The sequence below is a fragment of the Cetorhinus maximus genome, chromosome 9 (genome assembly GCF_964194155.1).
Source record: "Cetorhinus maximus chromosome 9, sCetMax3.hap1.1, whole genome shotgun sequence".
In the NCBI taxonomy this organism is placed as follows: Eukaryota; Metazoa; Chordata; class Chondrichthyes; order Lamniformes; family Cetorhinidae; genus Cetorhinus; species Cetorhinus maximus.
In genome coordinates, this window is record NC_135887.1 from 135,875,517 (window position 1) to 135,898,692 (window position 23,176).

The 23,176-nt window shown below is 42.9% G+C and overlaps 1 protein-coding gene across 2 annotated transcripts in view; it reads left to right on the forward strand.

Moving 5' to 3' along the window:
* Positions 1 to 23,176, forward strand: part of cstpp1 (centriolar satellite-associated tubulin polyglutamylase complex regulator 1) — a 311,978-nt gene that overhangs the window by 283,918 nt on the left and 4,884 nt on the right. For both annotated transcript variants that reach the window (XM_078549561.1, XM_078549560.1), the window contains exons 7-8: positions 2,924 to 3,033; positions 20,672 to 20,735. In XM_078549561.1, the coding sequence (XP_078405687.1) occupies positions 2,924 to 3,033; positions 20,672 to 20,735 (174 nt within the window). The remainder of the gene's footprint in view (positions 1 to 2,923; positions 3,034 to 20,671; positions 20,736 to 23,176) is intronic.

Consider the following 23,176-nt stretch of genomic DNA (forward strand, 5'->3'; position numbering starts at 1 on the left):
CTGTCCATTTTTATATTACTTGCTAGTTTACCCTCAAAGTTTATTTTCTCCCTCATTATTTTTTGTCATCTTTTGTTGGTTTTTAAAACTTTCCCAATCCTCTGGCTTACCACTAATCTTTGCCACATTATATGTTTTTTCTTTCACTTTGATACTATCCTTAACTTCCTTGGTTAACTGTGGTTGATTTATCCCCTTCCTAAAATCCTTCTTCCTCACTGGGATATATCTTTATTGTGAGTTATGAACTATTTTCTTAAATGTCTGCCATTGTTCATCAACCATCTTTTCTGCTAAATTCCTTTCCCAGTCCACTCCAGCCAACTCTGCCCTCATTCCTTTGTAATTACACTTATTTAAGTTTAGCACAGTTGTTTCCGACCTAAATTTCTCACTCTCAAACTGAATGCTAAATTCTACCATGTTATGGTCACTGTTTCCTAGGGGATCTTTTACTCTGAGATCATTTATTAAACCTGCCTCATTACACATTATAAGATCCAAAACAGCCTGATCCCTGGTTGGATCCATAACATATTGTCATAGGAAACTGTCCCGAATACACTCTGTGAATTCTTGCTCGTGGCTATCTCTGCCAATTTGATTTTCCCAATCTACATGAAGACTAAAGTCACCCGTGATTAATATGCTGTCTTTTTTACATGCCTTCATTATCTCCTGATTTATTCTCTGTCCTACAACATAGCTACTGTTAGGGGGCCTATAGAATACTCCCACCAGTGTTTTCTTCCCTTTGTTATTTCTTACTTCCACTCATATGGATTCCATATCTTCAGATCCAAGATTATTTCTTGCTATCGTACTTATTCCACCTCATACTAACAAAGCTACCCCACCACCTTTTCCTTCCTGGCTGTCCTTTCGAAAAGTCACATACCCCTGAACATTTAGTTCCCAGCTTTGATCTCCTTGTAACCATGTCTCCGTAATGGCTATAAGATCATACCCATTAACCTCTATTTGTGCCGTTAATTCATTTATTTTGTTCCGAATACTACATGCATTTTAGTAAAGAGCCATCAATTTTGCCTTTTTACCATTCTTTCCCCCTTTGACCCAATTTGCTGCTTTTTTTGTTTGTACGTTCTGTCCCTTCCTATCACACTATGAGTATCATTACCTAAATAGCTGCCCTGCAATGCTGCCATTTCCTTTTGCTTTGTAAGTCTACGTATCCACTCTCCAGAACCTTCCCCCCTCCCCCGCCTCTATTTAGTTTAAAACCGTCTCTACAGCCCTAGTTATTCGATTCGCTAGAACACTGGTCCCAGCATGGCCCACTATAACCACTTCTCCCACAGTTGACAGTGGAAACCAACAGGTCTGACAAGCCTGTCAAGGAACTGGATTCAGGAGAAATAGATGATTTTCAATCAAAAAGAACTAAGGACAGTAAACCTAGCTGTCTACAAACCATAGTGTAGCGTTCAATTGCTCTGTTTTTGATTATGCGAGTCTGGTAACTGATCTATGTTCACTGTGCTTGGTTGGTTGAGCCTGGGTGTGGAATAAGAGTAAAGTAAACAGACGCCACAACGCAGAAGCGAAGAAAAGGTAGAACTGGGATAAGCATGGTGCTGACATTTTCTGATTGCAGAGATATTTGAAAACTCCTGGAAATAAACCTGTTGCACACTTGTAGAAATTAGTTTCATCTCTGTGTTGCTCTGAGATATATAAAATGTACAACAAACTGGTGAAATACAACGCATAGAACAGGCAAGTCCTTTGTCTGATTCAGCCACACTATGTTGTGGCAGTTCAATAAACAAAAAGGCATTAATTCCTTCTGTCTTTGTCAAGATGTGACCCCTCTATTGTGCTAAATGTTTGGGTCACAAGACTGCTCAGCATTTAGTTAAGATAGGCAGTTAAACAGCAGACACTTTAAGTTGTCTCAAAGTTCAATTCAAAGGTAGAATATCTACCCAGAGGAAATTTAGAACATTTTCAGAAGTTTGAGTGTCCTGAGATTTGTTTTCCTTTGATGATTTACATCAGTTTCTACATTACTGCTCAGGCAAAGATGCTGAAAGGCATCCAGCTCCTGCACACAAAGGTTTTGGTGTGCATACCCATTTTCTCTGACCCTAAGAGCATTTAAAGGACACCAGTGTTCAAAAAAATGGTGAAATGGTCTCTCAAACTATGCTTTTATCGTAGAATCGTTAAAGGATTACAGCACCAAAGGAGGTCATTCTCTGCATTTAACTAGTCTCACTCCCCATCCTTTCCCCGTTGCCCTTCAGGTGCTTCTGAAAGCCACAATTTACTCTGCTTCTATCACGCTTTAAGGCATTGCATTTTAGATTGTAACCACTCACTGCATAAAAAGATTTTCCTCATGTTGCCTTTGGTTCTTTAGCCGATCAACTTAAATCAGTGTCCACTAATTCTCCATACTTCTGCCAATGGGAACAGTTTCTCTCTATCTGCTTTGTCTAGACCCTTCATGATTTTAAACATTTGGAGCATAGCAGTGCAATGAGCAGTTTGCTTTCACAGAGCGCTGACCCTTGTTCTGCTATTAACACATTCTGCTATCTTACCTTTATGCCACTATTTGCATCTTCTTTAGTCTTTAACACTACCATTAACACTCCCTTTGCCCAGTGTCCATGACATCTTTGTCAAATTTCTCCTTAGCTCCCGCCCTCTCTGACCTTCTATTTTGCTTCACCTGCTCCACCCGCTCTTAAACAGTATAAAATCCATCGCATTTCTACTTCTCTTTAGCCCTGAAGAAGAGTCAAATGGACTCGAAACGTTAACCCTGTTTCTCTCTCCACAGATGCTGCCAGACCTGCTGAGTTCTTACAGCATTTTCTGTTTTTATTGCTTTATGTTTTATTAAATACATGTGAGGAAGATATGAAGAACAAATATGTGTTTCTTTTTATAGTCACCCACCAACTCCGTACGTTAAGCAGATCCTCCACAAAGTGCAACGAGTGACATTCTTTGGATTTCTGATGGCTCTTGCAAAGCACGAGGGGATTAACTACAAATTAGGTAGGTAATAATTATATGGGGCTGGGCAGCACATTTTGGGATTGCTGGAATTTGAAATAAAGGTTTATTGCAATGTGCAAGCTTTGCATGAAATATGTTATTGATTTAGCAAGGCCCTCAACAGTCAAGCAATCTGACATTCAAATATTTCATGTTAAAAATTCCAGGTGGGAAGCTTCAACTATTGACCGATTTGACTATGTCTTTCTGGTAGTTAAAGTGGATTTTTTCGAAATGTATTCCGCTATTTCTTTCTCTCATTTGCCCTAACATATATCTAGTTTTTTTCTTTCTTTATTCCTTCGTGGGATGCGGGTGTCACTAACAAAGCCAGTATTTGTTGCCCATTCCTAATTACCCTTGAACTGAGGGACTTGCCAGGCTGTTTCAGAGGGAGTCAACCACATTGCTGTGGGGCTGGAGTCACATGTAGGCCAGGTCAGACTAGGTAAGGGCGGTAGATATCCTTCACGAAGGGACATTAGTGAACCAAATGGGCTTTTACAACTATTGTCGATGATAGTTGTCATGGTCACCATTGGACTAGCTTTATGTACCAGAATTTAAATTTTTTAGAATTAGTTAAATATTTTTTATTAATTGAATTTAAATTCCAGTAGTGGATTTGAAACCGTGTCCCCAGAGCATTAGCGTGGACTTGGGAATTACTAGTCCAGTGACATTACCACTACACCACCATCTCCCCTTGAACAAATCCGCAAACAAACTTACTTTTATTGTTCCGTGAGTTTTGCCCGTAATAAAATGTTTTCTGATGCAATTTGTTGTTTACATGTGGATGCATTGCCAATATGTGGAGCCCTGACCAGGTGATAAACTCATTTTTAAAAAAAGCTAACGTATCTCGAAAAAGCCAACAGCTGAAAAAAAATCCTAGTACATCTGAGAAGCTGCCTGGAACGAGGGCCTATAATCAAGGCCACTGTATCAGGGTGGCAAATATTAAATTCCGTTTTTGTCGCATTGTATTTTGGGATTTTTACTTGTGGCTTGGAATCATATTACCCAGAAAAGTTTGTTATTTTTGTGCACCCCTTCTCCTCTTCGCCTTGTCCAGCTCTGAAGTCTTGATTGCCATCTTTTTATACTGGAGGATCAAACTAAACTTTGTTTAACATTAAGCAGTGCCCTTTAGAAAGGCAGCTAAACGACAATGATTTTCAGACTCATGAGCTGGGATTTTATCAACCATGTTCCGTTCCCAACGTCATAACTGGACCTGCTCGCCACTTAGGCTAACTCCCTCTTTCCTGTTTGCCACACAATTAAAATTAAAATTCGAAGTGCTTGGGAAACACGTGTGATTCAGCGGCAGGGGATGCTTTTCAATGGTACCACATTGCTGTGGGGCTGGAGTCACATGTAGGCCAGGTTAGACTGGGTAAGGGCGGTAGACTTCCTTCCCGAAATGACATCATCGATGATCGTTGTCGTGGTCACCATTGGACTAGCTTTATGTACCAGATTTTTAAAAAATTTTAATTAATTAAATATTTCTTATTAATTGAATTTAAATTCCAGGAGTGGATTTGAAACCATAATCCCCGGAGCATTAGCGTGGACTTGTGGATTCCTAGTCCAGTGACATTACCACTACACCACCATCTCCCCTTAAACAAGCCTGCAAACAAACTGCAATGCAGCAGGTACAACCCAGCTATAAACGTGCCTCCTGTTCAAATAGGAAGACTCTGCATCACAGCCAAAACTTTCTGCCCATCTCCATTGCCATTAACGTAAGAATGGAGAGCTCAAAGCTGACGTGGGCGATTTCACTTGAAAATATTTCACATTACATAAGGTTTCACCTTATTCATGTGTGCATAATGGCTATTTGTTGAGGTTGACTTGGTCAGAGAGCTAAATGTACTAGCATGCCTCACAGTTGGAACAAATTAATGGTTACAGGGGGGTTCAGGACATCCATTATTGTGGAAGAAGCAATGTTGTGTTTTTTTGGTTCACTCTTTACTGAATTTTCATTTGAGTGTCCAGTGTTATACTCACCACTCTGTGCGATGTGGCTGAACTTGCAGGCTCAGCTGGCCCTCCCTTCTATGCATTGTTTTTTCTTAGTCATTCATGGGGTGTGGGTGCCACTGGCTAGGCCAGCACTTATTGCCCATCCCTAATTGCCCTTGAGAAGGTGGTGGTGAGCCGCATTCTTGAACCACTGAAGCGGAAGCTGCTGCCTAAGGAACCTTGGTGAGCTCCTGCAGTGCATCTTGTAGATGGTACACACTGCTGCCACTGTGCATCGTTGGTGGAGGGAGTGAATGTTTGTGGATGGGGTGTCAATCAAGCGGGATGCTTTGTCCCGGATAATCTCAAGCTTCTTGAGTGTTGTTGGAGCTGCACTCATCCAGGCAAGTGGAAAGCATTCCATCACACTCCTGATTGTGCCTTGTAGACAGTGGCTGTGGGGAGTCAGGAGGTGAGTTACCTGCCATAGGATTCCTAGAACCTGACCTGCTCTTGTAGCCACAGCATTTATATGGCTAGTCCAGTTCAGTTTCTGGTCAGTGGTAACACCCAGGATGTTGATAGTGGGGAATTCAGTGATGGTAATGCCATTGAATGTCAAGGGGCAATGGTTAGATTTTATCTTGTTGGAGGTGGTCATTGCCTGGCACTTGTGTGATGTAAATGTTACTTGCCACTTGTCAGCCCAAGCCTGGATATTGTCCAGGTCTTGCTGTATTTGGACATGGACTACATCAGTATCTGAGAACTCACAAACGGTGCTGAACATTGTGCAATCATCAGCGAACGTCCCCATTTCTGACCTTATGATGGAAGGAAGGCCATTGATGAAGCAGCTGAAGATGGTTGGGCCTAGGGCACTACGCAGATGAACTCCTGCAGTGATGTCCTGGAACTGAGATGATTGATCTCCGACAACTACAACCATCTTCTTTTGTGCTAGGTATGACTCCAACCAGGGGAATGTCTGAAGAACTTTGTCTGAGATCACTCTCAGTGGGGATAATTGAGATGTTGTAGGTGGATTCAAAGGACTCTGCCAGTGGACATCCTGAAATGGACCCACATGTGGACAGTACTGACACTCCACACCCTTCCCACTTCATTCCTCAATGCCCCGACTCCATCCTCTGCCCTCCCTTGGATCCCCCCTACACTCCTCCATGACCCCAATCTCACTCTGCATCTGCCACCCCGCCACCACTGCTCTCTCACCATTGCTGGTCCCGAGCCTCCATGAAAGCTGCCATTCTCCTGCTACCCACCTCCCCCCCTTGTGATGTACAGTTAAACAAGGATAACCGCTGACCTTACATACAACTGCACAAAGTGGACTGGTACAAAGTGGCCTTTAAACCATTGAACCAGGTGCCTCGAGATTCCTGTGAGCCGCTGACTTTATCCCGAGGGTAGGACTTTATTAAAACCGTTACATGTTAATAAATATTCATGACATGCAAATGTATTACAAGTATGAACCCGCCACAGGGCGGTGAAATGCTTGACAAACACGCCACTGACTTTATCTCCGCGTCTCAAACCACCATCGAGGAAATCAAAATTTCGAAACCCATCTAATTAAGTCACCCCACACACCACGTTTCCCGCTCTTGCTGGCTCCATAAAATCCACCCCCCATTCTCACTGCTCCTGCACCCATTGCTGTGGCTCTTGGTATCTCCCTCAGTATAATCGAACACTCCGCAATGGGCTCAATTGTCTGACTCTGAGAAGTACTGGCAGTCAGTTCCAACAGCTTGCTTCTCACTAATTGCCCTGCGTGAATACATTCCAAGCTGCTGTGCCTTTGCCTATTTGGTAAAATACAAGTTGCAGAGACATTTATAGTGACATTTACACTGAGCTTATTTAAAAGGCAGGTTCGTAAAAGGATGGAATGAAGAGAATTTGCAGACACCCTGTGCGTTTGAAGTAATCCAGCCTACACCAGGTGTTACAGTATCTTGTGATCGCAGCAGATCACAGTGCACAAGTTGCACCTTCCTTTTTCCAGTCAGAAGATTTGAGCAATGGAGCCTGTAGCTGCATTTTTGAAAGGACAGTTCTGCCTATATTTCTGATGGCACATTATTGTACATTTATATCTATTCTTCTCAGGCAGTCCCTTGGGATCGAGGATGACTTGCTCCCACGCAGGTCCAATGTGTTCCGAGATGGCTGATAAGCCCAATGCACATCTGCAGACGCTGCCAGATGTGGAGCACGTGGTGCTTGAAGGGTTGGGCGGATGAGGTGTTTGGAGGTTTGTGCACTCCCTCCCGCGCCTCGAGTTCGCCTCTGCATGTTCCCGACAAAGCCTCTCGATGTGTTCAGTGCCTTACCGAATGAACCTTCTCCATTTTGGTCGGTCGCAGGCCAGGGTCTCCCTTGAGTCGGCAGGGATGTTTGAACTCTTCAGGCATGCTTTGAGGACATCCCTAAATTTATACCCTTATTACAGTGGTTCCAAAATGGTGGCAGAGCAGCAAGGTTATTGAGCGGGGAGGGAAGGGGGCGGATTGCATAGAGGAAGGGGTGGCCTTTGTTAGAGCGTGAGAGCCACTGATGCATCTTTTGTACCCAGACGAGGTACATTCTAGAGCGATCTCACGTGGCGCGGAATATTTGAAGCCCCCCACTCATTTCTACAAGCAGATGTTGGATCTATCGGAGCTGCTGGCTGATTCTGTAGGTGAAGAATTAGCAAAGTTTGTTTTTGAAGGGCGATTGTTTGCGTGAAATCTCAAGCATATAATGCCAATTGTATTTTTTAGAACCACTAAGATTGTATGGTGGGTTCAAAATATAACTTTACTTGTTAGGACTGCAGAGCCACTCGCTGTCGGTTGCACTGGTAAGTTTGAAAGAACAAAACCTGCAGGGAGCCAAAAGCTGAACTGTACAGTGTATAGCGTGGTATCCTTACTTAAGAAAGGATGTAATATTAGAAGCAGTTCAGAGGAGGGTCACTTGACTCATACAAAGGCAAAATACTGCGGATGCTGAAAATGTGAAACAAAAACAAAAATTGCTGGAAAAACTCAGCAGGTCTGACAGCATCTGTGGAGAGAAAGGCAGAGTTAACGTGTCGAGTCCATATGACTCTTCTTCAGAGCTAAAGGGAAGTAGAGATGTGGTGAAATATATACTGTTTAAGGGGGGATGGAACTGGTGAAGCTGGATAGAAGCCCAGCGATAGGTGGAGGCAAAAGAGAGATTGCAAAAGATGGCATAAACAAAAGGTCGAAGAGTTGTTAATAGTGGTAGTACTGGCTAAAGGAGGCACTAATGGTGACATTAAGAGTGGAAAGCAGAATGTGATAATGGCCGGACCAGGGTACGCATTCTGGAAAGTGACAGATGGCCCTAGTGGGGGTGGAGTGGGGGGAGGGGGGTTGGGAAATGGGAGGGTGATGGGAAAAAAGATCGAAAATAGGCTAAAAGCTGGGGATAAAACAATGAATAAAAATTTTAAAATAATAATAATGAAAATAAATGGGAAATTTTTTTTAAAAATTAAAAAATAAAAATGAATATAGAAAAAAGGGGTGGGGATGGAGAGAGAGTTCATGGTCTGAAGTTGTTAAACTCAATGTTAAGTCCGGAAGGCTGTAAAGTACCTAGTCGGAAGATGAGGTGCTGTTCCTCCAGTTTGCGTTGAGCTTCACTGGAACATTGCAGCAGGCCAAGGACGGACATGTGGGCATGAGAGCAGGGTGGAGTGTTGAAATGGCAAGCGACAGGGAGGTCTGGGTCATGCCGACAGACCGAAGGTGTTCCGCAAAGCGATCACCCAGTCTGTGTTTGGTCTCTCCAATGTAGAGGAAACCGCATTGGGAGCAGCGAATGCAGTAGACTAAATTGACGGAAGTAAAAGTGAAATGCTGCTTCACTTGAAAGGAGTGTTTGGGCCCTTGGATGGTGAGGAGGGGGGAATTAAAGGGGCAGGTGTTGCACCTTCTGCGATTGCATGGGAAGGTGCCATGGGAGGGGGTTGAGGTGTTGGGGGTGATTGAGAAGTGGACCAGGGTGTCCCGAGGGAATGCCGACAGGGGTGGGGTGAAGGGAAGATGTGTTTGGTGGTGGCATCATGCTGGAGTGGGCAGAAATGGCGGAGGATGATCCTTTGAATCCAGATGCCATCACCAAACATCTTTCCTTCACCCAGTCGGCATTCCGTAGGGACCGTTCCCTCTGGGACACCCTGGTCCACTCCTCCATCACCCCAAACACCTCAACCCCCTCCCCCGGCACCTCCCCATGCAATCACAGAAGGTGCAACACCTGCCCCTTTACTTCCCCCCTCCTCACCGTCCAAGGCCCCAAACACTCCTTTCAAGTGAAGCAGCATTTCACTTGCACTTCCCTCAATTTAGTCTACTGCATTCGCTGCTCCCAATGGGGTCTCCTCTACATTGGAGAGACCAAACGAGGCTGGGTGACCGCTTTGCAGAACGCCTTCGGTGTGTCCGCAAGCTTGACCCATACCTTCCTGTCACTTGCCATTTCAACACTCCACCCTGCTCTCATGTCCACATGTCCGTCCTTGGCCTGCTGCATTGTTCCAGTGAAGCTTAACGCAAACTGGAGGAACAGCACCTCATCTTCCGACTAGGCACTTTATAGCCTTCTGGAATTAAAATGTTAACAACTCCAGACCATGAGCTCTCTCTCCATTCCCACTCCCTTTTTGATCCCCTTTTTTCTATATTCATTTTTATTGTTTAGTTTTAATTTATTTTTTCCCACTTATTTTCATTATTATTATTTTTTAAATTTATTACCATTTTTATTCATTGTTTTATCCCTAGCTTTTACCCTATTTTCGATCTTTTTTCCCACCACCGTCCCCACCCCCACCAGGGCCATCTGTCACTTTCCAGAATGCGTACCCTGGCCCGGCCATTATCACATCCTGCTTTCCACTCCTAATGTCACCATTAGCACCTCCTTTAGCCAGTACCACCACTATTAACAACCCTTTGATGTTTTGTTTATGACATCTTTTGCAATCTCCCCTTTGCCTCCTCCTATCGCTGGCCTTCTATTCAGCTTCACCTGTTCCACCTGCCTTAAACAGTACATATTTCACCAGGTTTCTACTTCCCTTTAACTCTGAAGAAGAGTCACATGGACTCAAAACATTAACTCTGTCTTTCTCTCCACAGATGCTGTCAGACCTGCTGAGTTTTTCCAGCATTTTTTTGTTTTTGTTTCACTTGACGGGTTCCTGGGATGAAGGGGTTATCTTATGAGGAAAAGTTGAGCAGTTGGGCCTATACCCATTAGAGTTGAGATGAATGAAAGGTGATCTTATTGAAACAGATAAGATCCTGCAGGGACTTGACAGGGTAGATGCTGAGAGGATGTTTCCCTTTGTGGGGGAATCTAGAACTAGTGGATACAGTTTAAAGATTAGGCGCAGAATTTTGCCGTCGGCGATTAAAGGGTGGGGCCTGCTCGCCGACGTGTAAAATGGCACGGGATGACATTGGGCGGAATTTTCAGGAAGGTGGGGACGCAGCAAAATCAGCTGCAGGCCCGCCGACCTGTCAATGGCCAATTGAGGCCGTTGACAGGATCATTTAAACAATTAAAGGACCTGCCCGTCCAACCTTAAGGCTGGCGGGCAGGCCAGGAGCCCCGGCGGCAAATAGAGAAAACATGAAACCTCATCCACAGGCGGGATGAGGTTTCATGCAGGGTGTTAAAAATTTTAGTTAAGTTAATCTGTAAATTATGAACATATCCCATCTCATGTGACATTGTCATATGAGGGGGACATGTTAGAGAATTTTTTTTTTCTATTTTTAATATTGTTCAAAGTGTCAGCGATCTCCCTGAGGCTGCACTTAGCCTCAGGGAGATGTGCACTCTTTAGTGCGCATGCGTGAAAGAGCGCACTCTCGCTTTTAGGGATTTCCCCCCCGTCCGGACAGGGAGCGCATAGCACTTCCCACCGGACGTCACGCTGGGCGGGTCTTAATTGGCTCGCCCACGTAAAATGGCGGTGCGGCCTGCTTCGCTGGCGGGGATCGGCTCCGCGCCCGCTGGAGATTGGGTCGGGCCCTAGAGGTCTTCCATTTAAGACTGAGATGAGGAGATTTTTTTTTCCCAGTGTCATTAGTCTTTGAAACTCTCTTCCCAGGGAGCAGCGGAAGCTGGGTCATTGAATATAGTTAAGGCTGAATTAGATCAGTTTTTGATCCACTAGGGATTCAAGGGTTAAAAGGGTCAGACAGCCACAATCAGATCAGCCAGGATCTTTCAAATGGCAGAGCAGGCTCAATGGGCTGAATGGCCTACTCGTGCCCTTAATTCTTGTGCTGTTGTGAAAGCAGCAGAGAGCCGAGATAAAACAGTTCAATGATGTGATGTGAGCATAAAGGCTATTGTTTCAGTAAATGTGGGAAGGATGCCCCAGAGGTCAGTATTCAACATTGAAAGCATGATAGAGAGGCTGCTACCCTCAGACGAGAAGATTGCCCAGTTAACTAGTAGCACCCATGTGTCTGGCTAGATTTGAGAATAAGTTCTCATATGCTGAACCTGAGTCAAACCAAACCACTGAGCTTTGTTTCCCATCAGATTGGACACTGGCACACATTTTCCCAGGGATGGTAAAGTCCGATCTTCTGTGCTCATGTTACCATCTGCACAATATGAAGTTGCCATATTTAGATTGCCGTTTTGTCTTCATAGCTCCTCCCTACATGTGGAGAGACAGAGAACTATCCTGAATGGCTATTCCTAGCAGAGCCAATGATTGCTTAGCCTCTGAACAGCTTCTCTCCTCTGAGTGATTGACCAGCAGCACTTTCCAGTGCAGCCTCTGTGACTTGTACTGGAGCTGTGTGATTGGAGGATGGATGTTGATGCAGTAAATTGTTACAGCTGTAGAGATTTTGAGCCTCCAATTGAAGATTTCAGCTAAATAGTGTTTACTAGGTGCAAACACGGTTTCGGGACAGAGATGTTGTAACAGCCACCATCTGTGAGCTTTTAAGGGAAAATCTCCGAAGGCAGACTCAACAGAAGAAACATTTGGGAAACCCTGTTCTACGCAAGAAATATTGTCTCTTAGAAAGAGATGGTTGTACAGGGACACTAATCTCCGAAAGGGAACTCAGCGGAGAGAAAAAGTTTGGGAACCTCTCCTATGTTAACATTAAATGCCACGAATTAGCTTATCTGGTTACTTGGTCCAGACCTTTGTTAAATGCTGTAATAAAATATCATGGATGCTGGAGATCTGAAATTAAAACAGAAAGCGCTGGAAAAACTCAGCAAGTCTGGCAGCATCTATGGGTTCCGAAGACGAGCCAGAGAGAACTCGAAACATTTGCTCTGCTTCTCTTTCCACAGATGCTGCTAGACCTGAGGAGTTGAGTTTTACCAGCACTTTCTCTCTTCTAAACGCTGTTTATTATACAATAATCACAAGGTGATACAACAACCTTCTTCCTTTTCTTTTGTAGTCCCAACAGCCTACTGTTCCAACACCAACCTTCTATAACTTAACATAACTTCTTAACACTTCTGCTGTCAATCACTTACTTTAGTTTACTACTGTTTCATCTTGAATGCTCTGGGACTGGAGCTAAGAATTAAAATTCCAATGGGGTATGAATGTAACATGCTGGAACTCCCCTCACCCACACCCGCATAAACATCCTGGGGGGAACTCGTTGGGGATAAAAAGATGATTCACTCAGTTTTATGGGATTATACATAGATGGGATAGTGCAGCTCACTATATTATCTTGTTTGAAAAGTTTGAGCACAAGCCATTTCAGGTGCACTCATTAAAACATGTCCATCCTTAAAAAAATCAAATTGATGGTTAATGATGTGATGGCCAGAGGCCTGTTTTGCAGATGTCACATCATCACATCATCAGTGAAACTGCGCAACATGTTTCTCAGGTTTGTTTCTGGAATCAAAGTTGATTTATGATTATAACATAAAAATAGTTGCTTTAATGCGCCTTCAGCAACTCCAATGAATTGTTAGTATCTGGGAGCTACTTAAAAAGCGTAACATTGCGCAGTCACTATCGATATTTATAGCTGTGGAAGTACAAGTGATTGAAGTAGAAAAAGGATTTCCTGCGCAATTGTGCTCAGAGACACACTTAATCGGATATAAAACAAATATGTAAACATTGAGGAGACTTGAGTACAAGAGCGTTATGCGTATAATTGTGCTGTGGCCCAAGAACCTTGATCATTTACAGCAGTCTGTTGATCCCGCCATCTGAATGCATCCTGGCTCATTAGAATGACTCTGCCCTTAGACTAAAGAACCAAACAAATACTAGCTCGTGATGGTTGTAAAATTTTATGTTTGTAACATTGCAAACCAGCAGAACAATTCTCTCTGATAGAGCTATATCCAATTAAGTTGTAAACCTGTTCTTTTATAATGGTTTTGCTACAAATACCAACATAGAAAATGTTTGTTGTCATATAGCAACCAGAGGAAATCATCTCATCCAGAATCTTAGCTTTTAATCGTTTGTGAATATAACAGTGCTTGAACATATTTTATGGTATAATAATGTGCCCTTAGTAAATTGAAATACAAGATGTAATCAAATATTTTAATCAGATCAGTGTTATCTAACCGTGCATAAGACATGGTGGAGCATGGAAATAGATGAGAAGCAAGAGTCACGTTGGCAGTCTGAGAACTCTAGTGCTGCTGCTTTGGGCTGCTATGTGACCTTTCACAACACATTAATACTTGCTCTCTCATCCAACCAAATTGTTAATTTTAAAATAAGGTGCCCATTATATTCGGTGTAGTAGGATTGCAACAAACTGAGCTAGTTTTACGGGAACTTTGTCAATCCGTTTATTTAATTGAATGCAAAAGGAAACAATATGGTGTAATTTAGAACATAGTTCAGATCAAAATGTAGTGTATCATTTTGGCATGGGCATATTCCTTTCTGGGAATGCTAAAACCACCATTCCCTAAAATGAACTTTCTTCCATGTGGTGGCTTATCTGTAAGTAAAACATAGGCTTAAGCTTAAAATGTAAGCAAAATGCCCTTGATTGCAGAACCATATTAACTTATAATGGTTTACTAAGAGTATTCATAGCTGCAATGTCAGGAAAAGCGATTGCTATTGTCACTTTGTTCATCTGTTATACTGTTTTGTTAAGAGTTATTTAGTACATCATCCAGCATTCATTCGGTCCACTAGGAACATCTTGAGTAAACAATTGACATAACATTGTGGTCACAAATTGCAATAAGGTTCCATGAATGGACGATAAACATCACAGTGTGTACTGACCTTAAGATAAAAGTTACCATTAAAATTATATGTTTATTGAAACAAGTTGTGTCGAGCAGAATATACTGAAAGGTAAAAGATTGATAATACTTACAAAGAGCCGGCACAGAGCCTCGGGAGTCACGAAACAGGTGGCTGTACCTGGAGAACCAGTGTGAAATGTGTGCCCACATATTAGAGTTAACTGAGGCAGTATGAAATGAGAATGAAGAATTCAGCTCGTGTGCTCCACAATGTTCAATGGTTTGAGCACAAGAACTCCTCCATTGAGAGAGTGATAAGCCTTCATGGAGAGCCATGTACTGCACCACTCAGAGTTAGAAGCAGGAGCAGCACACTGACATGCATGAAATGCATGCCACAGTTTGTAGCATTGACTTGTCATTGGCACAAAGAGGCGTGGAGTGGATACCAGAGGCACCCCAACCCTTCAGCGATCAAGGGCGCCATCAAAGGGCTGAGATGGCAATGGATGGCATTGGGGGTCCACCCTTCGTGGGGCATCATCATCGTCCGCCTCTATGGCCCCTCTGAGTTGATTCTGAGTGGCTTCCCATTTTACCTGAAAGTGAGATTCCAGTGTCTCTTGTGAACTTCTGAAGAGCTTTTATACCACAACTGACAGAAATGGCATTTGTACGGAGCTCTGTCAGTTTTTCATTCACCACAGACATTCCACCTAGTAGGGTCGTTGTAAACTGACGAACAGTAAATATATTTGGAAGATTACAGTGCCCTCCAGTGATAGAACTCATGTAAATGCAAAGAAGTAATAGAAGGGGCGAAGTGTCCGTAGAGTTATGCCCTGTGACAGAGGCTGTCCCGGCAATAATGCTGGTGAGGTAGCCTTTGGCACGTCCACACTGAGGCCAAGCCCTGTGGGTACCCAAGGCATTAGTGAGCAGTCTGCCTGCACCTCAACCCCTGCCACAGGAGGAGCACCTGCAGCCCTGAGCGCAGGTTCACATGGGTGTCCCTGATGTAAGATGGTAAATGCATAAAGCACTGGACATGTCGTTGCACTTAAGGAAAACTTGTGTGTCTTTATTACATCAGGGCGATGGGTGCCACGAACCCTCGGATAGCTCTTAATGAGGATACACACATCAGCAGCCATCTGCCTGAACAGACGCAGCTTTGAGTGTCACTGATGCTCCGACATGTCCAGGTGGCTTCTGCTTTGGCAGTAGACCCTCTGCTGAGGGCTTTGCATTTGTTCCTTTCCTGCTTCCCATTGTGGACTCCTGTTGCCCATGGTTCTGCCTCTGCTCCTGAGGATGCAGTTCCTCCTGTTTAGTTAACCCTATCTTGCATGATCTCATTTTCTTTAATGTGCTTCCTTCCTTTCCACTGGAATGTACAGACTACATGTGCCTCCCACTGGCATGAACCCACGAGACCTGTAAGCATTCTTGTAAAACTCTTCTGCACTCTCTCCAATGTGTTCACATCCTTCCTATAATGTGGTGCCCCGAACTGTACACAATACTCCAGCTGAAGTCTAACGAGTATCTTATATAAATTCAGCATAATCTTCTTGCTCATGTACTCTATGCCACTATGAATAAAGCCTAGGATACTATATGCTTTATTAACTGCTTTCTCCACCTGTCCTGCTACCTTCAATGATCTATGCACATATACACCCAGGTCTTTCTGCCCCTACACCCCCTTCAAAATTCGACCCCTTATTTTATATTGTCAGTCCATGTTCTTCCCACCAAAATGCATCACCCCACACTTCTCCGCATTGAACTTCATCTGCCACCTATCTGCCCACTCCACCAACTTGTCTATGTCCTTTTGAATTTCCATGCCGTCCTCTTAGCAGTTTACAAAACTCCCAAGCTTCGTATGATCTGCAAACTTTGAAATTGCTCCCTGCACATCAAGATCTGGATCATTAATATATATCAGGAAAAGCAAGGGTCCCAATACTGACCCCTGGGGAACTCCACTACAAACCTTCCTCCAGCCCAAAAAACATCCATTGACCATTACTCCCTGCTTCCTATTTTTCAGCCAATTTTGAATCCATGTTGTGACTGTCTCTTTTATTCCCTGAGGAAGTCTGTTGTGTGGCACTATACCGAATGCCTTTTGAAAGTCCATGTACACCACATCAACAGTATTACCCTCATCGACCTTTTCTGTTATCTCTTCAAAAAACTCCAGCAGGTTAGTTAAACACGATTTCCCCTTTAGAAATCCATTGTGGCTTTTCCTCATCAACCCATATTTTTCCATGTGACCATTGATTCTATCCCGGATAAGCCCACCACTGAAGTTAAACCGATTGGTCTGTAATTGCTGGGCTTATCCTTACAACCTTTTTTGAACAAGGGTGTAATGTTTGCAATTCTCCAGTCCTCTGGCACCTCCCCTGAGTCTAGGGAAGACTGAAAAATTATGGCCAGTACTCCTGCAATTTCTACTCTCGCTTCCTTCAATATCCTTGGATGCACCTTGTCTAGTCCCGGTGCCTTGTCAACTTTAAGTATTGACAGTCTATTCAAAACTTTCTCCTTATCAATGTTGAACCCTTCTAGTGACAGAGTTTCCTCTTCTGTCACCATGGTCTGGGTAGCACCTACCTCCCTGGTAAAGATGGATGCAAAGTGTTCATTTAATATCTCAGCCATGACCCCTTGGTCCATTTGTAAATTGCCTTTTAGGTCCCTAATCGTCCCTGCTCCTCCTTTTACCACCCTTTTAATATGCCTTTTGGAAGACTTTGGGGTTCATAAGAACATGAGAAATAGGAACAGGAGTAGACCATTCGGCCCCTCCAGCCTGCTTTGCCATTCAATAAGACCATGGCTGATCTGTTTGTGTTTTGAATTCCACATTCCCATCTATCCCCAATAACCTTTGATTCCCTTGCCTAACAAGAATCTATCTACCTCCACCTTAAAAATATTCAATGGCCCCGCCTCCACCACCTTCTGAGGCAGAGAATTCCAAAGCCACACAACCCTCTGAGAGGAAAAAATTCTCCTAATCTCTGCACTAAAAGGGTGACCCCTGATTTTAAAACAGTGCCCCCTAGTTCTGGACTCACCTACAAGAGGAAACATTCTTTCCACATCCACATTGCCAAGGCTGTTCAGGATCTTATGTACTTCAATCAAATCACCCCTCACTCTTCTAAACTCCAGTGGAAACAAGCCCAGTCTGTCCAACCTTTCCTCAAAAGACAACCCACTCATTCCAGGTATCAATCTAGTAAATCTCCTTTGAACCACCTCTTTATTTCCCCTTATGTTGGCTACCAGTTTTTTCTCATAATCCCTCTTTGCTTCTCTAACATGCTTTTTCACCTCCCCTCCGAACATTCTGTATTCCTCTTGGTTCTTAATTGTATTTTCTATCTGACACCTCTCATAAGCATGCTTTTTCTTTTTATCTTAATTTCTATCACCTTTTTCATCCACGGAGTTCTGGATTTGTTTGCCCTACTTTCCCTTTCAATGGAATATATCTTGACTGTGCCCGAACCAATTCTTTTCTGAAGGTAGCCCATTGTTCAGCTACAGTTTTTCCTGCCAATCTTTCATTCCAGTCTATCTGGCCCAGCTCCGTTCTTGCCCCATCGAAGTCGGCTCTCGTCCAGTTAATTATTCTTACTCTGGATTGCCTATCGTCCTTTTCTATCATCATCCTAAAACATACAATACAATGATCACTGTCTCCTAAATGTTCCCCCACTGACACTTGACCTACTTGGCCCACCTCATTTCCAAGAGCCAGGTCCAACAGTGCACCTTTTCTTGTTGGATTGGACACATACTGCTCTGGAAAATTCTCCTGAACACATTCTAGGAACTTTTCCCCTCTCCACCCTTTACACTATCACTGTCCCAGTCTACATTTTGGTAATTAAAGTCCCCCATTATAACTGCTCTATAATGCTTGCATCTCTCTGTAATTTCCCTGCAAATTTGTTTTTCTATGTCCTTCTCACTAGTTGGGGGTCTATTGACTATTCTGAGCAATGTAATTGCACCCTTTCTGTTCCTTAGCCCTAGCCAAATTGATTCTGTCCTTGAACCCCCTGGGACATCCTCTTTCTCCAGCACTGCAATGCTCTCCTTAACCAATACCACCATCTCCGGGCCCTTAAGCTGCGGCATGACCCACCTCTCTGAATGTGCTATCCACGTTAGCTCTCAGCCTCGTGGATGCGCCACAGTGACTCCAGCCGCCGTCCGAGCTCTGAAACCTGGAGCTCAAGTTTCTGCAGCTGACAGCACTTCCTGCACAAGTGACCGTCTAGGACACCGGTAACGTCTGCAACTTCGCATATATTATAGGACACTCATTCCACTCAACTGAGCTGCCCTGCCACGTCTTAACTCTACTTCCCTTATGAAACTTTATTCTACTTTGGATTATTTATATTACTTTATTAAATTGGCCCTAGATTTCCCTTATTCCTGGTGTTTCTCTGTTAAATCCAAGTATAGCTACTAGTTTAAAAATAATGCATTTTTCTAATTTATCCACCAGATCCTACTGACTATGGCCACCCCTCTTCTTTCTGAGAAAAGTTAGAAAAGCAAAGGAACACCTCCTTACCAAACTCCCTCAGTCACCTCTGCTCTCAAACTTGCTGCTTCCCGTGCTGTTTTTATAGCTCCTCTGCTCTCCTCTAGGTGCTGTTGACTGCCTGGCTTGGGGTCCTCCTCTCACACTCTCCTCTCAGTGCTGCTGACTGCCCGTCCCAGGGTTCCCCTCTCGCGCTCCCCTCTGCCGTTGAGTGAGTTGGCTCTACGGGCTCTCGGCACAGCCTTTCAAACTTGGAATATGCCAGTTCCACGCTGACACAAGGGCGGGTATGAGTGCTTGCCTCCCCCCCAAACCCGCCCTCTTAGACAATTAAAAATCCCTCTCGGCCATTCTGCAGTCCAACAAAATTGGACCTGTGATCGGAGTAATCACTTTGCTTTCTCAGCTCTGTTGACAAAAGCTCACACCTTGTCAGTTTCTGATAGTTTCTTCACTTCTTATCGTTAAACTGTGTTTATCAGAAAATGAAGTGGCTGTGCCCACTGTGAATTACTAAAGAGCATTTACGCCACAACCTACAGAAATGACTGTTGCACAGAGGTCTCTCAGGTTTTCATTCACCACAGATATTCCGCCTGGTAGAATGGGTGAAAATTGATGAACGTCCAGTAATAGAATTCATGTAACTTCAAGGAAGTAAATGAAGTGTTTTTGTGTTTGGTCAGACAAAATCACCCATAATCATTTCCACTGATAACTACTTACTGACCTGTTTGCACTCATTTTTTTTTATTCATTCATGGGATGCGGGCATCACATGTAGACCAGCATTTATCACCCATCCCTCATTGCTCTTCAGCTGAGTTGGCTTGCTTAAGAATCAACCACATTGCTGTGGGTCTGGAGTCACATTTGGCCAGACCAGATAAGGATGGCAGGTTTCCTAGTGAACATGACTGAACCAGATGGGTTTTTTTAATGGTCATCATTAGACTTTTAATTCCAGATTTTTAAAAAAAAATTCATCTACCTCGGTGGGATTCAAGAGCATTTACCCCGGGTGTGTGGATTACCAGTCCAGTGAGAATACCTGTATGCCACCGCCTCCTCACACACCTGTGCACAGGTATGAAATGAGGGATGGATCAGGGTCAGCTTAAATGCCCCAACAGTAACATGCCACCATTCATCAAGGCTCACATGTGAATAATGCCACTTGGATATTCAGGGAACCACACCCATCAATACCTTCGGGGGAGTTAGGAGTGGGGTAAAATAATCTTCCACCAAAATTATTTATTTTAAAACCATGAAATGAGTTAATGCAAATTATAATGAGGAACTATCATATTTTGTTTTACATTAATGCTTTATGCATCATTGAATATAAATTTGTCTAAAACTGTTGTTTGGGTATGGATTTGTGCAGGATTCTTTTATTGTAAGCAAATGAAAACAAATGCTCATAACCAAATAGCACCTTCAGTGTGACCTATAATGCTTTTAGTCTGCAATTTTGTTTTGGTTTGGATAATTAAACAATAATCCAGGAAATAGGAGATTGCACTGCAAACGGATTTAGAATCATACTTACCCTTAAAGCTGTCTTTCTCAGAGATTTCATTTCTGGGTAATATTGTTGACAGAAACATTTGTTAATTGGTACTTGCTAAAAATGCATTAATGCAAATAATTGGAAATTTTTTTTTCATTGTAGAAAAAAATATTAGAAACATTTATAACAATTTTAATCTATTCCTAACTTCAGAATTTTTTGAGATCATTGTGTCTAAAGTTATGATTTTTTTTTGTTTGCAGGAATTCTTCCCAGTAAGACAGAACTTCTTATAGATTCGGACATGGACCGAGAGCTGGAGAAAGTGTATGTGAAAGAATAACCGTATAGTAAACACTTACGATTTTATAATTCCAGCGTTTTATCTAATTGACACTGAGTTCGTTCTCACCTTGTGATGATTTTCCAAAATGAGTTTTTGAATGAATATCAGGATCAATGTTCCTCTATCGCCCATGCACCAGCATAAATCTAGTGATGCACTTTTCACATGTACAAATTGACCTCAGCTGAAATTGGAATGTTTTCTAGTTTGGTTAATTACTTTGCATCGAGTGAGTGTGGAGCCAAACTACTGCCTTCGATTTAGTGTTTGTACCTGTTGGGGAGCTGTGTAACTGTAATAACGTTAAGCTAACACAGTGCGGTGGAGGTATGTGCTCTACTGGGTGCCTCTTCACTTGTTTTAAGTGTAGTGAGGCACCTCAGAATATCATATATTTATTGAAAGAAATTGATCCATCCCTCATTCCATATGTGTGTATGTATGCATGTGTGGGGAGGCTGTGGACTAGTAATATTATCACTGGTTGATAATCCGGAGACCCAGGATAATGCTCTTGAGACCTGGGTTCAAATCCCACCATGGCAGATGGTGGAATTTGAATTTAAAAAATAAATGGAATTAAAAGTCTTACAATGACCATTAAAAAAAAGACAAAATATATTTTATTCATAAAATTTGTAAAGGTGCATTACATAACAGTTCAAATTTAACATAATATTAAGTGAAAAACTGATCAATTTCTTTCAATAAATATGTGGCATTCTGGGGTGCTTCACTGCACTTAAAACAAGTGAAGAGGGGCACCCAGAAGAGCACATACCTCCGCCACACTGTGTTAGCTCAACGTTATTACAATTACATAGTTCTTCCTCGAGGCCTTTCCCTCCCTGGTTGATGGTCTGAAACTACAGAGCTGAAAAAAAATATATTTTTATTAAGAGCTTCCACCTCACTGAGGTGGCATCAGGCCAACCCACATCCAACAACCTGCTCTGAAAACTCTGCTCACATTTTGACAGTTGTGACAAATTCCACCACAGCAGCTGAGACCACCCACCCCATTCTAAAACAATCAACAGCATTCTAAATAAAACAAACACAATGTTCTAAAAGGACGTCAATTCGCCCTATCTCCCAATGATAACTGTCCTTTAAAAAAATTCCAAGATCTAGATCTGCACCCACCTCTTTGCCTAAAACTAACCAGTTCTTCCTTGGGCCATACCCTATCTGTGCACCAAATTTCGTTGAAACCCATCCATTAACTTTTGAGATAAATTATTTACGGACAAACAGACTAATAAACAGGGGCAAAAACATTATACCTGTCTACCTTCAGTGGCAAGGTAATTACAGGTTATATTTACAATATTCACTTCATGTCAAATATACAGCCCAAGAGGTTTTACACGATTTCCTGCCTCTTGGCATTCGATGGAGGGAGGGCTTTAGACTGTGGCCTTTCCCCATTGAGCCTTTGCAGCTTTGCTGCATCCCTCAGCATGTAGCCCTGGACCTTGCAATGTGCTGGTAGGGACAGTAAATATTCTTTTCTTTCCAAATATATACTGTATTCATAACATTTTAAGAAAGTACATTGCATGACCATTCAAAGTTGACACCACATTAGATGGAAAGCACATCAGTTTCTTCCAATACAATATTTACTCACTGCATTTACAATTTGGGTTAATATTTACAAGGTACACTACATACCAAACGTACATCCCGAGGGGTTTGACACAGAATCCAGCTCCTGGTATATTATGGCTGAAAGGCCTTAGACGGTAGCCTTTCCTCAATGTGCCTTTGCTGTGGCTGCACCAAGCTTTAGTGCCTCCCTTAGCACGTAGGACAGTAAATTGTGTGCTGCAGGCCTGCAGGAATGAAAAAGCAGGTCTACATGCTCTGTCGACTGCTGTTTCTCTCCCATACTATGCATTACAGTTCTACTATCTCCAGCCCCAGCTTCCCAAAATTTCTTTTTGATATTTTAGCCGGATTATCATGGCTCTGTTTCTCATGCAGCTTTTTATATTTGAATATCTTGAACCAAGCTTTTAGTTCTTGTAGCATTTCAATCAACCATCACTCATTTACCTGAATCCCAGACATGCAAAATTTCTAGGTGTATCAAGAATTCACTTCTTTGTAAGCAATAAAATGAAAAGCTCATGTTGAAAATGTCGAATTGTGCTCCACATAGATGGAACTGTGTTGCGTTTACACTGACAAACATTGCCAGGCCTTAGTCTTGACTAAGTTTTAGTCCTCTCTCCTCTAAATCAGAAGGTCATGAGTTCAAGCCTCACTCCAGGAATGTCATTACTTGAGTACATAATCTAGTTGGCGCATAATGGATTACGAAGTGAGTACTGCACTGTTAGAGATGCCATTGTTCACATGAGGTATTAAACATAGGCCGCATTTGTCCTCTCAGGTGCATGTGAATTATCTCATG